General features: G+C 51.4%; 1 protein-coding gene across 1 annotated transcript in view; it reads left to right on the top strand.

The window, feature by feature from the left end:
- The first annotated feature begins 12,050 nt into the window (after positions 1–12,050).
- The window catches only part of CLMN (calmin), an 88,462-nt gene continuing 83,833 nt past the window's right edge, over positions 12,051–16,679 (top strand). The window contains exon 1 of the mRNA XM_049769778.1: positions 12,051–12,202. Within this exon, the coding sequence (XP_049625735.1) occupies positions 12,121–12,202 (82 nt within the window). The 5' untranslated portion in view covers positions 12,051–12,120. The remainder of the gene's footprint in view (positions 12,203–16,679) is intronic.

The raw sequence follows: 16,679 nt of genomic DNA, 5'->3' as shown, positions 1-16,679 counted from the left end.
TGCAAAACACTAACTCCAAGATGAAATGATGGGGAATTTGCAACGGAGGGAGGGGTTTGTTCTGGCTTTTGTGGGGGGGGCAGGTTCTCAGAGTCCACTTAGGGGTTACTTGGCACTATGTGGTGCCAGGGAGCAAACCCAGGGTCTGACGCTTTTAAGACATGGGTGCTACTGCTGAGACCCCATTCACGGACCCACAGGTAAAGGCAGTTGGTAGCTATGGAGCGTCAAAGCCCAGCTGGCACCCTTCAGAGGAACTGAGCTGGCCACACACCCAGGACATTCTCATCTCTGCACTGGGCATCTCTAGGTTTCAGCCTTCTTCCTGGAGAACGTTATTTCCCTGGGGCCATGAGGAGAGAAACTTCTGCAATCATCTCTTTGGTAAAACCAGATCATGTGATCAGTGCATGCTGCAAGAGAGTCTGGAAAGCACGAAGGGAGGGGTTCTGTTTTAAGATGGAGGGAAAAAAGAGGCTGGTGAGAACTGCAGCCTGGGAAGGGACCTTCCAGGCCAGTGCCTGAGACTGAGAGTTGCTTGATGCTTCTGGCTTCTGACCCCTGTCTGAGGCTTAGCTCTGGGGAAAGCAGTGCAAGACACAAGTACCCCACTCTCTGTACTATCTTCCCACCCCCACCCACAAGGTGTGATTTCATGGAGGATGGATCACATCCAGTGGCTCTCTCAAGATTTACTCCCAGCTCTGTGCTCAGGAATCAATCAGAGTGGTGCTAGGGATTGAAGACAGGTGGATTACATGCAAGGCGAGTTTCCTCCTGCTATACTATCTATCTGGACCTAGAGTGCTCTTTTTTGGGGAAAGACTCCCAGCAATTATTGGGGACCCAGATGATTCTCCACCTGGCGACTCAGGCAGCAGTGCTTAAGCCCAATATTGCTGGATCAGCACCAGCTCGAGTGCCAGACAGAAATCTAGGATCTTACTGAGCAGAACACATGCTCCAGCCCTCTTGTGGGGGCATTCAGCATAAGGTGTAGGGTTCAATGTTGAGCAGAAAAACGCACTGTCCCTGGCCACTCTGGACTACAGAGATAATGGTCATGGGCACCCAGCTAAGCAGAAGTGGGGTTGTTTCTGGGGGAACAGCCATAGATCCTGGCTCAGTCAATGAGAGTTCACAGTATCAGAACAATTCCTCATGTTCACAATGATTACTTAGGTAGGGGTTGGGGGGGGGTCACACAGGGAGGCTGATGAGGACTAGGGGTTTATGAGTGCACTCCGGAAGCTTGGTGGCCTCAGGAACAATGGATCCTTCATTCTGTAAAAGCCTTTTCCCAGGGAACAGATCCTAGAAAATGTCAAGAGTTTTCCCTAAGTACATTGGAATGAATGATAGTACAGCAGGGGTTATTGGCCTTGCATCCTGGTCATCCCATACAGTCCCCTGAGCACCCCCTAGGAGTGCTCTCTAAGTGCAGAATCAGGAGTAATCACTGATCATCACAGGATGTGGCCCCAAAACACAGAAAGTCATCTGGTGTGGCCACGGCCGGATGCAGCTGGGCAAGACCAACGGGCTTCACTGAAGTCCCAGCAGTCTCAGTTGGTATTAAGGGGTCACTGTGGTCCACTGGAGAAACTGCATCTCCTGTAAACCCAGTAAGGGATCCTCTGGGCTTTAGGTTGTCTTGTCTTCTAAATGGCTCTGCTTTCCAAGAACATTATGTGGGGTTGCAGGAAGTCACTTGGGGGAATGAATAAGGGGCCTTGTCAGAGGCTCCCAGTACCTTTTCTTCACAAGACAAGTATGGCTGAAGGCAGCATTGCTCCTGGGAGTAGGAGGGCACTGCAGGAGCCAGAAATACTTGGCAGCAGGCAGAAGGATGTGGGTGCCCAGATGTGAGTCCCCCAGATGAGGAAAGGGAACTCCTTGCAGGCACAAGGAGTACTTTGGCCTTTGGAACATGCTAGCAGGAAGTAAGCAAGAGCCTGCCTGCTGCTCTGAGGTCTGGCATTACCTTTAGCAGCATCAAAACCACAAACTCTCATCCCTCAGGCCTGTTGGTGAACAGGAAAGTCCATTTTAGTGGACTGATGATAAGAGTTTGGCCACGGGCCCCAAAGGCAGGGTGCCCCTTTCTTCTTCCAAGGGGAGGCTCCCATGTGGGACCATGTCAGTCTCAATGCCAGGTTGAACTCTCCCATCTCAACTCATGACCAGCAAGGGCTACTCTCTTTGACCTCATCAGTAGGTCAGGGATGCAGCTGCAAAATTTTCCAAGACCAAGACCCTGGGAAATACTACAACCCAGCCCCCCAGGCATCCTTGCAAGCTATTTCCTGACCACACAGTTTGGGTAGCAAGAAGCTCTTGCAAATCATAGCGTGCCAAAGTGGAGAAATTGGACATTTCCAAAGAGTTCAAAGTTCTCCTGGACTGTGAGGTCTTGGCTAAACCTCTTCATCTGAGATTTGTGAAAAGAGACAGTGGAGCAATGGGTTTGGGTTTCTAGCAAGCACAGAAGCAAAGCTGTGCAGAGCTCCTCAGTCCTGTTTGAACTCGGTGGAAAAGTCCTTTCTGCTGTTCTGATGTGTTGGTTATATTGCTGTCTTTTGTAAGGGTGAAAACAGTGTGGATAAAGAAAATTCATGCTAGGCTGGGAATATAGCTCAAAACAAAAGAGCACTTTCATTGCCTATGTGAGATCCCAGATCTACTCCCTCACCTCTGAAAAGAAAAAAGAAGAGAAAATCAAGAAGAAATAAATAGGGGCCCGGAGAGATAGCACAGCGGCGTTTGCCTTGCAAGCAGCCGATCCAGGACCAAAGGTGGTTGGTTCAAATCCCGGTGTCCCATATGGTCCTCCATGCCTGCCAGGAGCTATTTCTGAGCAGACAGCCAGGAGTAACCCCTGAGCACCGCTGGGTGTGCCCCCCCCTCAAAAAAATAAATAAAAGGAAGAAAGAGGAGAAAGAAAAACAAAAGAGAAAAGGAGATGGGGCCGGAAAGATAGCATGGAGGTAAGGCGGTTGTCTTTCATGCTGAAGGATGGTGGTTCGAATCCCGGTATCCCATATGGTCCTCTGTGCTTGCCAGGGGCTATTTCTGAGCATAGAGCCAGGAGTAACCCCTGAGTGATGCTGGGTGTGACCCAAAAACAAACAAACAAAAAAAAAAGAGAGAGAAAGGGAGGAAGTTGAGAAAAAAGGAAAGGCGAGGGAGAGAGAAAGAAAAGAAAGAGGGGCCGGAGAGATAGCATGGAGGTAAGGCATTTACCTTTCATGCAGAAAGTCATCAGTTCGAATCCTGGCATCCCATATGGTCCCCTGTGCCTGCCAGGAGCAATTTCTGAGCACAGAGCTAGGAAAAACCCCTGAGCACTGCCGTGTGACCCAAAAACCACACACACACACACACACAAAAAGATAAAAGAAAAGAAAAGGAAAGAAAGGGGGCCGGAGAGATAGCATGGAGGTAAGGCGTTTGCCTTTCATGCAGGAGGTCATCGGTTCAAATCCCGGCGTCCCATATGGTCCCCCGTGCCTGCCAGGAACAATTTCTGAGCATGGAGCCAGGAATAACCCCTGAGCACTGCGGGGTGTGACCCAAAAAAACCACCAAAAAAAAAAAAAAAAAAAAAAAAAAAAAATAAAAGGGCAGGAAGGAAGGAGGGGGGGAAGGAAGGAAGGAAGGAAGGAAGGAAGGAAGGAAGGAAGGAAGGAAGGAAAAGGAAGAAGGAAGGAAGAAAGAAAAGGAAGGAAGAAAAAGAAAGAAAGGAAAGAAAGAAAGGAAAGAAAGGAAGAAAGAAAGGAAGAAAAGAAAGAAAGAAAGAAAGAAAGAAAGAAAGAAAGAAAGAAAGAAAGAAAGAAAGAAAGAAAGAAAGAAAGAAAGAAAGAAAGAAAGAAAGAAAGAAAGAAAGGGAGGAAAGAAAGAATAAAACAAAGAAGAAATAAAAGAAAGAGAAAGACCCTTTTTTGGCAGACAGCCAATCACCCATGCCATTCAGGATGCTGAAACCTAAGAACAGATTGAAAGAATAAGATTAATGCAGAGGATAAACTCAGACTCACTCATTGATTTTCTCTGTCAAATTTAGAGAAACTCATCAAGGCCTAGCAAGAAGTGGGCAACATTCCAAGCACTGGCATACTGAGACAGGCTAGACAGACAAGATCTCTCTAGACAGATAAGATCTTTAGGCCTAAGGAGCTGTGCTTTAGGGGGTGTGGTGCTGGTTGGGGAGCAGGGAGGAGAGAAGAGGAATCAGCAAATAAACAAGGCCAAAGTGGGAACTGGGGAGGAAGCGCAACTGTAGGACACTGTTTCATTTTTGGGGTCACACCTAATGATGCTCAGGGATTACTCCTGGCTCTGCACTCAGTAATTACTCTTGATAGTGCTTAGATTAAATGGGACTAGAGCCACTGAGCCAAGGAAATAGCTCAAAGGGCTAGAGAGCAGCACCCTTTGTAGACACCCAGGTTTGATCCCTAGCATAGCTCTCCCAGAAGAGAGCCTAGAGAACAGCCAAAAAAAGTGCCATAGCACCGAGGGATGTCGTCCCACAAACAAAAAAAATCAAAAAGTCCAAGGTCATCAGCTGGACAAGTGCTAAGGATGATTGTTTGCTGGGGTAAAAAGCAGTAAGCAGGTTTGTGGTGTGTGTGTGTGTGTGCGCGCGCGCACGAGCGCACATGCGTGTGTGTGTGTGTGTGTGTGTGTGTGTGTGTGTGTGATGCAAGTTTTCTCAGACTTATACTTCAACTGTGAGAGAGGAGGTAGCACTGTCCTGTGCCCAGGACAACAGATACTCAGGCTCAGAGAAGTTGAGACACTTCTCCTAGGCCACATTGCAAAGTGGGGCAAGCTGCAAGGATACCCCAAGCCAGTCTGGTCAGCCTCACACTCTGGCTCTCTCTGGAGTTTGGGAAAGTAGGAAGGTGTTTACTGGGTAGTGGAGAGTGCAGGGGAGAGGTAAGCTGAGCTCCTGGTTGCAATGCAGCCTAGAGTTTACAGAAAATTTACCAAAAAAAAGTTTACAGAGCCAAACCTGGGAGCCAGAGGTGAGAAGTTAACAAAGCTGGGGGACATTTGGGGGGTGTCATCCCATCTCAAGCCCGGGGTTCCCACATCAGTGGTGGTATGGGCCCTGCAGCCCAATCTTGCCCAGACTCAATGTGATTCCCACCTGGGTTGTCACATCCTCAGTGCTACCCTGGGGGTGAAGACACCCCCCAATTCAGGCCTGTCTGCTTCCCCATGACACGAGTCCCTTGGATATTTGTTCAGAGTGGACTAATTGGGGGGGGGGGTCTGAGACATAGATCTCTAGTTCAGAGTCCATCCCTGCATGATTCTCTAGCACCCCTTCCATGTTTGAGGGGCCCAAGCTCTATGGGGTGACCCCCGTGGACAGTCAGCTTTGTTTTCTGGGTCTCCGAGTTGAACTGTCCAGCCAGGGGTGGGGGGCAAGAATCACTGGAAGTGGCACCTAGGTGCCCTGCCTGGGAGATGCTCCCAATAGAAGGACTTTGGGCTTTAGCTTTTAGGTTCATCGGTAAACTAAGCAGGTGAATAAATAATCCAGAATCCATGGCCCTTTGGTGTGATGGTTCATTTCAACCAATGTTTTTTCTCTCCAAGTCCATGTTGACACTGGGGTCCCCTGGGGTGCCTTGGGTATGGTGGAAGCAAAAATAAGAGACTGGAAACAAGTATTGCAAGTGTCAGTCAAAGATTGAGGAGAGAAACCTCTGGGCACTGTCAGCAGGAGCATTTTGAGCAATGCCACCCTCGGGGATTCATCCAAAGGGCCCCGGGCACAGCAGCTCATGAGGAAATTTGTATCTTCTGTTCATAGCAGGCATGTTCACAACAGTCTCAACATGCCTATTTCTGGCTGTGGTCAGAGTTCACCCCTGCAAGTGCTATGGTTGGGTGGGGAGCCATGCCAGGCCAGTTGCCTACAAAGCTAACATCCTAACCACTGTTCTATCTTTCCACCTTCCTTGTCTATTGAGCTCTCTTCCCCTCGTCATTACCCATTATACTATCTCTCCAGTCCCTAAACGCTCTCATTTTGAACCTAAACCCTTCTGGGGACTAACCTCAAATTTGCTTTGTTTCCCCCAAAATGTAAAAAAAATATATGATTTTTTTCCGGTGTTTTTCAAACACCTCCCCTAGGTGTTTTCACAACTCCCAAATCTCTTGTTGCTCCCCTGCTTTCTATCTTCACAGCATCAGCAGCTTGCATGATGTGGAGAAAAGTTTTTCATTATCTGTTCACTGGAAAATCTGTTCTCCTCAAATAGTGCTCTACTGCCTGGAAAAAAAGAAAGGCAAGAGAAAAGGAGCAGGGTTGTCTCCCGGGAAGCAGAAGCAGCCTTTGACTGCTGAAACCTGGAAGAAATGAAGGGTTTTATTTGTGGAAATTAGGACATCCGGTGCTATCTATGTAGGGAAGAAAGATTTTTTTAAACAATCATTAACACCTCCACGTACCACCCACCCCACTCCCAGGGAATCAAATCCTAGAGAATCCATTAATATTTGACATTATAGGTCATTGCTCAAGTTCCAGGAAAGCTTTGAGTCTGAATGTAACTCTCTACAAGCCAAGGGAAAAAAAAAATCCCTACAAAGATCAAGACATTTCTCTTTCTATTTCTGAGATAATAGAAAGCCAAGAACAGCCATGGCATAATTTTGGGGGGGAGGCACATCCAGCTGTGCTCAAGACTTACTCCTGGCTTTGAACTCAAGGACTGCTCTTAGTGGGGATCAGAGGAGCATATGGGATGCTGAGGATTGAACCCACAGCAGCCATGTGCAAGACCAGAGCTACACTTACCATACTATGGCTCTGACCAACGGTTGCATAATTTTGATTGGCAGAAATTCCACCAGGTGGGGAGTTTGGACACTTTTGATGCACTGAAGACCAGAGAGGTTAAGAATCTGCCTGGGCTCACAGCCCAAAACTCTCAGGCTCACTGTCTCCCAAACCACCTTCCCTCCCACGGTCCCTCCATCCTGTGCTTTCCTTGTATTTCATTTGTATCTCAGCCTTTCTTTGCAGCAAGCCTGCAAGTGGTGGCCCATAGTGGCTGGGTGCAGGTGATATCCACAGACCACTGCATGACAGCTATAGCCCAGAGACCAGTGAGGTATTCTGAGCTTCTGCCTTCCCCTCTTCTCCAAACCAGCTCCCAAGAGACCAACCAACCCTTGCTTTTGTTCCTGAAGGTTACTCCGAGCCATAACTTTGCTTCTAGTAGCCTTGTCTGGTGGGGTTGGGTGTGTGAAACTGTGAAGGAGTGTCTCATCTGCAGAAAGGCCTCGTGACAGCATAATGCTAGTCACCACCTAGAGACAAGATTTAATCCCTGGGCTGGAGGATAGTACAGTGGGGAGAGCATTTGCCTTGTACGCAGTTTACACAGGTTCAATCCCAGCATCTTATATGGTCCCCTAAGCCTGCCAGGGGTGATCTCTGAGTGCAAAGTCAGAAGTAACCCCCCCCCCAATAAAAAAATTAGGATTTAATTCCACCCAAGGCTCTCCTTGTTTTCTGTAGAAATTCTGGCCTTTATAAATGTTTGATAGCACTTTGATGGGCCAGAACATTGGGGGAGTGGGGGGGGGGGGACTAGAAATCAATGCTCAGGAAACTCAGGACATTTGCAGTCAGTTAGTTTAAGGCTCAGACTCAGTGGTACTGGATGCCAAGAAGACTACACTTGGCAGTTCCCTGTGTGGCAGCTGGGATTGAACTCAAGTCCTCAAGTCCTCTGTACCTCTGACTCTGCATGTCCTTCCTCCCCAGTCCTAAAAAGATGTGATAGCATGTCACTTGGGCGACCCAGAGGAGTGGTCTGGAGGCAGCTAGTCTGTGTGTGTGTGTGTGTTGTTGTGTGTGTGTGTGTGTGTGTGTGTGTGTGTGTGTGTGTGTGTGTGTGTGTGGGTGTTTAGGGGGGATACTGATGTGTCAGGGAAGGGATTGGGCAAAGTCTGCGTGTCTGACTCAGCAGCTTTGGCAGGTTAATTTACTGCTCAAAGCCCCATGAAAATATTCTCCTGTTTTGTTGGTCTCTTAAGCTCACAGTGGTAAGTAGCTAACAGGCCAAACTGAAGTTCTGTGTACACAGAAGGGTCCTGGGTGTGGCCAAAGATAGTGCTCAAGAAGGAGATCACACTGGCACCATCTCAGCCCTCTGCATGCTGAGAAGTGGCCCAAGGATGGCTTTGTGATCCCTGATGTTTCCCTGGGTTTGGACCAAGGAGAAGCAGATCCCTGCAGCACCCAGGGGTTACTCCTAGATCTGCACTCAGAAATTGCCTCTGGCAGGCACAGGGGACCTTATGGGATGCTGGGAATCGAACCACCATCCATCCTAGATAGTCTGCGTTCGAGGCAAATGCCCTACTGCTGTGCTATCTTTCCTGCCCAGAAGCAAATTTCTTGATGCTATTCACACCATCTGTTCCCTGAAGCTCAGGTGGGTCGGGTGCAGGTGGGGGGCGGGATCCCAGTGCTCCCCCCACATTCCTTTCCTGCATAGAGATGTCAGGCTCCAAGTGTTGGGACCCAAGTGTTTCAAAGTCCAAGGCTGCTTTTCTCCCGACTCCACATTCTTTCCCTTGACAGAGCTGAGTTTTAAAAGCAGGAGACGGATTTGAGCAGAATCAGGCACATTTTAGAAAAATCTGCTTCTGGAAACTCCCGAAGCCAAGAGTACTTTTCCTTCCTCCCAATAAAAGTGCAAACAGAAAAACAGGATGATTCGTTTATGCAAGAAAATGAAGAGCTTCATCCGTGAGGAGGCCAGAACCTTTCACCCACCAAGATCCACAGAGCCGGGGATTGCTCAGCCCAACTCCTGGGAGGGACTCAGCACAGCGGGGCATTTACTCTGCCTAGGGATCAAGGATCTGTCATGGGTGCTTGCCTTGGAGTTCAGGCGTCCCAGTAATGAGTCATCCATTCATGCATTCACTCAGCATTCATTAAGGGCTCTAAGACAGAGGGGGCGGGGATGGACACAGCCCTATAGACAGCTTTTTAGGGGTACACAGTCAAGGAATGTTAATGCCATGTGGAAGCAGGAGAGTGGGGCTCACGGGCTATCAGAGACTGCACAAAATAAGGGAATATGTCAAACAAGCTCTTGATGGGCCTATGGGTGTTGGAGGAGATTCTGGGGAGGTGCACAGGGCTATGAAGGTTTGCAAAGATGAAATGCAGGGAACAGAAGTACAACCGGAAAGGGTTCAGCAATTTTATGCAAAATTTGGCCATGGGTGGGCGGGCTAAAGGGTGAGCCAGGGCCAAACAGGGAGGGCCCCAGTGCCCAGTGACAGTGATGGGGAGGAAGCAAGGCCAATCAGGGAAGGCCAAAGCCCAGTACTGTTGGTTGAGAGACTAGTCAAGAACTATTTTTTTTTTTTTGTGGTTTTTGGGTCACACCTGGCAATGCTCAGGGGTTATTCCTGGCTCCAGGCACAGAAATTGCTCCTGGCAGGCACGGGAGACCATGTGGGACGCTGGGGTTCGAACCGATGATCTCCTGCATGAAAGGCAAACGCCTTACCTCCATGCTATCTCTCCGGCCCCTAGTCAAGAACTTTTGAGAGAAGAGCCTCATACTTAGTGCTGGGTTCCAGTTTTGGTTTTTAAATTGAAAAATTTTTAATTTAAAAATTAGGTTTTAAATTGAAAATGTCTCTTCCCACCTCAGGGCAAAGGAAAGGAATCTTTAAGGGTTCGAGGGATAGTGGTGATTCAACATTTGGTAGTGAGTTAGTGCTGATTATTATGGGGACTTGGCGGTGATGGCCTTTGGCTTATGTCCCCCCCCCCCCAAAGATGCTGTATTCCCCACTAGGAGTAGAGTGCTGGAATAGTGATAAATGGCGCCTCCCCACAGCTAACACCCATCGCCTGTGACGCCTTCTGCTTCCAGATCCGCCTTGGTACAGAGAAAGGTTGATTCTCTGGGCGCTTTGGTTCGGAAGGAAAAGATTTTCCAGCACAACTTTGCCCCCTGGCAATTCTGGAAAAAGAACTAAAGTGTAGAAAGAAGATGGCTAGTACATGGGGGTACAAGAAGTACTAGTTTGGGGGGACAAAGGTCCAGGGATGGGAGAGGACCAGCTTAGGGACAGAATCAGTAGAAAACTCTAGGCCAACACCCCAAGGATCATAACTGCTCAGGCACCCTGGAGCCTCCACTGGGTCAGGGGAGCCCTGTGACCTTCTAGATGAGGAAAGCAGCAGCAGGCTGGGGAGTGCTGGAAAAGACCCAAGGGGATGGGGTGGGGAGGCAGAAGGACGCCCCTGCTCTCTGCTGCTTGTCAACACAGGCACCTTTGACTTGGTGGCCTGGAAAGTTCCCAGCAAGGCAGCGGTCCACAAGGCTGCCTTGTCCTTCCTTTGCTGAGGGCCCAGCAGTTGGGGTGCCCTCAGGCAACCCCCAGTCATCTCTTCTGACCCCAACCCCCTTCTTATGTGGTTTCCTGGCCCTAAGCTGTACCCCATTCTAGCCCTGTGGATGACCAGAAGGGGGATTCATTTGCCCACTTGGGCCCTGTTCTTACTGTGCCTCTACAGTTAGGAGGAAACAGTAGAGAAAGTTCTGGAATCTCTGCAGTGGGAGCACAGGGCATTCTGATGGGGGGTTGGGTCAGGCCGCTGCCCCAGCCCCCATCCCCAAGCCCTATGTGTGTGGGTGAGGGCCAGCTCTGAGCCAGTCCTTCTGACCCTCACTTCCTCAGCCAGGGGGCACATTCCAATCTGGAATCACAGGTCACCCCACTGAGTCTGAGGAGCTGGGCCCCAAATGTGTGTGTGTGTGTGTGTGTGTGTATATGTAAGAGAGACAGAGAGAGAGAGAGAGAGAGAGAGAGAGAGAGAGAGAGAGAGAGAGAGAGAGAGAGAGAGAGAGAGAGAGAGAGAGAGAGAGAGAGAGGGAGGGAGAGAGAGAAAGGAGGGAGAGAGAGGAGAGGAGAGAGAGGAGAGAGGAGAGAGGGAGAGAGAGGGAGAGAGGGAGAGAGAGAGAAAGGAGGGAGAGAGAGAGAGGAGAGAGTGGAGAGGAGAGAGAGAGGGGAGAGAGAGAGGAGAGAGGGAGAGAGGGAGAGGAGAGGGAGAGAGAGAGGGGAGAGAGGAGAGAGGAAGAGAGGGAGAGAGAGAGAGGAGAGAGGAGACAGAGGAGAGAGAGGGAGAGAGGGAGAGAGGGAGAGAGAGAGAGAGAGAGAGAGAGAGAGAGAGAGAGAGAGAGAGAGAGAGAGAGAGAGAGAGAGAGAGAGAGAGAGCAGCCCCCAAATTTGGCTCCTCCCTCCTCCCCACAACCCAGGATCTTTCCTGGGCCCCATCTCTAGGGCAGACATCCTCAAATCCAAACGCAAGACACAGACCCTTTTCCAGCGGCCCCCCACCCCCTCCCCCCGCCGCCCCAACTCCTAGAGGCAGAGGAGAGACCAACTCTCTGTCTCCACACTACTTGATCCCTACATCCCTTTCCAAGTCCCCCCCAACGAGGTACCCTTAGGGGACCAGGTCTGAGGGAGTCAGCAGAGGTGGGCCACAGGTCCCCTGGAGCATAGCAAAGCGAGAGGGCTGTGTCTATGTTGTGGGGAGTCTGGGGGCTGCTGAGGGGGCCTCCGTGTCCTGGGACCCCCAGCTGGACCCCGACCCCACCCTCACTTGCCCCCCGCAGGCGTGTCGTCACCAGCCGCCGCCCCCGCCCCAGACATCACAATCCAAGAAGGGGCCGGGTCCCCCCAACCCCCCAGATCATCACGACACGCTTGCAACCAAACAATCCGGGTGACGAACGCTCAGGAAAAAATAAACAAAACACCCCCGCCCCCCAGGAAAGCGGCCCGAGCCCGGCCTCCGCCCCGCCCCGCCCCGCCCTCGCCCCCCGGGGCCTCCGCCCCCCGGATGGGGCAGTGAGCGCAGAGAGAGCCCGGCGCCCCGCACCGCCGCCGCCGCCGCCGCCGCCGGGGGCGGCCCGACCGCGCGCCCCGCTCGGCCCCGCCCGCCCGCCCGCCGCCTGGGCTCGCGGGTGCGTGTGCGCCGCCGCCGCCTCCCGCCCGCCCGCCGTCCCCGCGCCGCCCGCCGCCCATCCAGCCGGCCGCGCGAGCCGCTCCATGGCTGCGCCCGAGTGGGATTGGTTTCAGCGCGAGGAGCTCATCGGCCAGATCAGCGACATCCGCGTGCAGAACCTGCAAGGTACGTTCCGCGGGGAAGGAAGGGAAGGGGCGCTCGGGCCGCTGCGGGGATTTGGGGGACACCCCACGACTCAACCACACCCCCCAAAGATCCCCGCGCTGCAACCCTGGCTGAGACTTTGGAGAAGTTGGTCCGTGGAGCCTCCCGAAGTGCATTTGGGGCTAGGGGTGGCTTGGGGAGTGGGGGTGGCTGGAGAGAAGCAGGCTTGGGAATATAGGGGGTCTGCAAGGGAGCCGATCCGGCCTGGGCCTCTTCTTCTGGAGAAGGGAGCCCCCCCTTCTCCCCAGACTTCTCCCCAGACTATGGGGTCGCCCCCCCCACCACCACCAAAGTGCAAGTGCGTGGCGCGCTGGGCTCTGCGCGTGCACCTGGACTTGGCTAAGGGGAAAGAGAAACTCGGGAGCCCGCGCGCGCCTTGTCTACAGACACCCCGGGGTTCCAGGTAGCTCCCTCCAGGCCTTGAGGGAAGTGGATTTGCCTTTCAGAAAAGAGAATTCATTGTGGAAACTCAGCCTGCAAAGATTGCCGGGGGTGGGGAGGGAAGGCACTGGGTTTGGGGGAGAAATAGCCTGCACCAACCAACCCCCCTAAATCCAGTCCACCCCATCTTTCCAGGAGCCAAAGCTGCTGGACATGGTGGGGACACTTGTATGACAGCGTCTGTTTTCCCTAGGTGGGGCTAGTGGGCTGTCCCGCGCCCCATGTCCGGAGTCGCCAACACCCCTTCACAGGTTTCTAGGGGGCCACCCCCCCCCCAACTCCCTCAATCATCCCCATCCCAGGCCCTGGATGGGAACTGAGGGCTCTGACCAGGACACCATACTACAGCAGGTGCTCGACCCTAGCCAAATCGGCATGGGGGTGGAGTAGTCAAGTTTAAACATTACACCTGATAGAATGTTCCTGCGCACCCACGTGGGGCGGCTCCGCCCCGCGGTTGGCAAGGACAGTGCAAGCCGAGGTGACTTGGAGTTGGGGGGGTGTGTGGGTGGAGACTAGTGAAATCTTTGACTAGTTTATTCTATATTTGTTTTTATTTTTATTTTTTGTGCAAAGGATGGAATGAAGTCGTTGAAAATCAGGCCTGGGGAGAAAATACACCACCTGTTGCCTGTTTTGGGGCACGCACAGGTTCCTGTGTGTATAGAAAAGGCGACCCATTTGGGTAGTCGGGGTGCTTGTGAATATAGGGGTGTGTAATCTCCACACCCTAACCCATGCTTCAGTGTAACTTTTCTTTCTGTGTCATGGGCATTTGTTCCAGTTATAGAGACACACGGCACTTGTGGATAAGTTAAGATAACTTATGTATCTAGTGTATTCCTGGAACAGTAAGAGGGTTCCTTAAGGGCCATGTGAGATGGGTGCTGAAGATTGGGTAAAAATTCGGTGGCTGTGTTTCTCTCAGCTCCTGGCAGATTTTGCTGTTTAAAACATACTGTAAGATGCATACATGTGTGTTGTGTAGAATTATTTCATATGTATGTAAAATGTGCCTTAGTTTTCTTACATGCTAGCCCAATCATTGTTTCTGGATGGGTACAGGTTTGACTACCACATAGAACTAGAAGTAGATTTCCAGGTCTCAGAGGGTCTGCCTGACCTTCTCTCCCAGTGACACCTCCACCCTGCCATAAGATAACTACATACTGGTCTTTATAACCTACTTTTGCCCCTAGTACTTCATGAAAAATTCAATTATGGGGCCTTGGGTAAGGAGTGGCAGAGCACAGATCCAAGATAAGAGGTCTTGAGTTTAACCCCTGGCATTACATTCTCTCCCCTACCTTAGCATTGCTCACCTTGTGAGCACTACTGGGGGGGATACCCCCAATGAGAAGAAAACGGAACCAGTTGTACAGTATTTCCTTGAACGAATCTTGTTTGCTCAACATTATTATATCAATATAAATTATCCATGTTCTTTCTGTGCTGGTCAGTTTTTTAATTTTGTTTTGGGGCTATACCTGGTGGTAGGGCTTATTCCAGACTCTGTGCTCAGGAATCACTCCTGGTGGGGTTTGGGGGGCCCCTGGTAGGCTGTGTGCAAGGCAAGTTCTCTCTCTGCTGTCCTATCTGTTAGAGGGGTCTGGTTTGAACCTGCATGGCTCTAAGTGCTGCCACGCTGATCAAGTAGTCCTTGGCATTGAATCCTCTGGCCTCTGTAGCCAGACCTGAGTATCTCTGGGAGTGACTCCCAAAGTCCTCCTAAACACCATTCCCACCTCTACTGTCCCCCGCCCAGTGATATCATAAAACTGCATTATTGACTGGGTATGTGTTTTAGTAGTAGAGTGCTTGGCTAGGTCAGGCCTTGGGTTAATACCTGGCCCTATGTGGACCCTGAGCACTGAGCTAGAAGTAGCTCTTGAGCACTGCTGGGTGGCCCCTGAAACTAAAAAAGACCCAAAAGAGTCCCTTTCCAATAAGAACCCCTGCATCACCGCAATGTAACCAATAGATTGTGATTTCTCCCATTTTGGCTTCCTTTCAGTCATTTTTAGTAAGTTAACAGAATTTTTGTGCCTGTCATCATCCACAAAAGAGAAGTTTTCATGGCCTGGGAAAAATCCCCGGCAGTGGTTGCTGCAGCTCCTGGCTTGGCAGTGTGAAATTCCTGGTGCCAGCTAAGGGCTCTCCTAACCCTAACAGGATGACCCCAGGGGCCTGGGGTGGTTTGCAACTTGCCCTTGGGCTCAACATGGCAGAGTAAGGTGGAGAGCAGGAATGCTTGCTCCCTATTTCCCACTTGGTTTTGCCTTCTCCTGATCACTGCTTCCTTCCCTTGTTTGTGACCCCTCAAGAAGTGCTGAGCAGAGGATGAGCCCTAAAAGTGTCCTGTGCTCTGTTTGGAGCCTGTGGCGGAAGCGAATAACTAACTGCAGGGCCCCTATGGACTCTGAATGCATCTGGGTTATGTGTTTCTCAGGCAAGTGCTCAGCATGGGTGGTGGCCGCAGAGGTGGGCGGCTTCTGAGCTGTGCATTCTAGGTGGTTAGCATAGAGGTGGTGAGGGCTGGAGCTGCAGGAATCCATCATGAGCAGGATGGAGCCTTTTAGTTCTCTGTGTTCCTGCATCCCATGTTCCCCAGGAAGGCACCCCTGACTCAGGTCTCAGCATTTCAGGAAATCTTGTTTCTCCATCCTGCCACCCCTGGACATTTCCTTGAAGCTGACTCTGTTCTCAGCTTTTCTGTGACCCCAACTGGATTCTGGAACCTGTGCAGGGAGAGAGGGTTGTGAGGTTGGCTTACGCCCCTCTAGAACTTTGGGGTGAGTGTTGAGCCGAGTCCCTCAGTCTCCCCACCATGGTGTGATCTGTGTCAGTGAGTCAAGACCCGACAAGCACTATTCATAGCTCTTGCTGCCACCTTGGGCTGACTTGAGCAGGATTTGGAGGTCCCTTAGGGCCAGTTGGAACAGCCATGGGCCCCTCCTGGGGTTCCTGGTATCCAAAGGGGTGCCCACACTGTAGCCCTTTTTAGAAGGGACTGAATGGGGATCAAGACGGTGGGTTTCATTCCCCCCACCATGGTTCTGCACCCTGGTATATCAGGGTGGGGGTTGGTGGGGACTGGCCCTTCTTTGTACCCACCCTATGGGTTGTGATAATTCTAGGCTCTTTGGCTGATAAGGCCTCAGAGATTGCCCTGTCCCTCTTTACCTTGCCTCAGAATCTGGCAGAGCTCTACACCTTTGTGTGGGGGTTACTAGATAGCAGGGGAAAGGCAGTGTGGATCTGAAGTTGGAAAGTTTCTTGGGTTTGGAGCGATACAACAGCCGGGAGGGCATTTGCCTTGCATGTAGCCAACCTTGGCTTGATCTTCAGCATCTCATAGTGTCCCTGAACCCACCAGGAGTAATTCCTGAATATAGAGCCAAAAGTAATAATCCCTGAGCGCTGCTGGGTGTGGAACCCCCGCCCCCCCACAAAAAAAATGTGTCTGTCTCACCAGCCTCCCTCTCTTGGTGCTTTTTGGCCCTTCCCGGCCCTTCCCAATCCTTCTTGGCTCTTCTTGACCCTCCCAGGTCCTTCTAGAACCTTCTCAACCCTCCCCAGCCATTTTCTGTCTCATGTAGCAGGCATCTGCCAACACAGCCTCATGCCAGGGGAATCCACATTGATTAGTGTGCCTGCAGCTGGCCATCTGAGGGCTCTGGTGTATATTGCCCCAAGCAGCACTCTCAGCCACTGATGAGGGTCTTTCCAACCAGAATTGTTGGAAACCAGCAATGCACTGCACACAGGGGTACTGGATTGCAAGGACATTTGAATGTGAGGGCACCATCTGCTTTGGATTTGTGTTGCGCATGTTACGGGGTGACAGAAGGGGCACACTTACGGGTTGTGTGTGGGGGTTTCCCCTTGCGAGGTGAGCTCCATCCCAGGGCAGGCAGCTGGGGAGGAGGGAGCAAAACTGGGCTCTGAGTCCTACGCTGTGCAAGCCCTTTGATGACTCCGGGCCAGTGGACAGCTG

This window comes from Suncus etruscus, chromosome 3, assembly GCF_024139225.1.
Source record: "Suncus etruscus isolate mSunEtr1 chromosome 3, mSunEtr1.pri.cur, whole genome shotgun sequence".
Taxonomy (NCBI): Eukaryota; Metazoa; Chordata; class Mammalia; order Eulipotyphla; family Soricidae; genus Suncus; species Suncus etruscus.
This window is presented reverse-complemented; position numbering and strand designations above follow the sequence as displayed.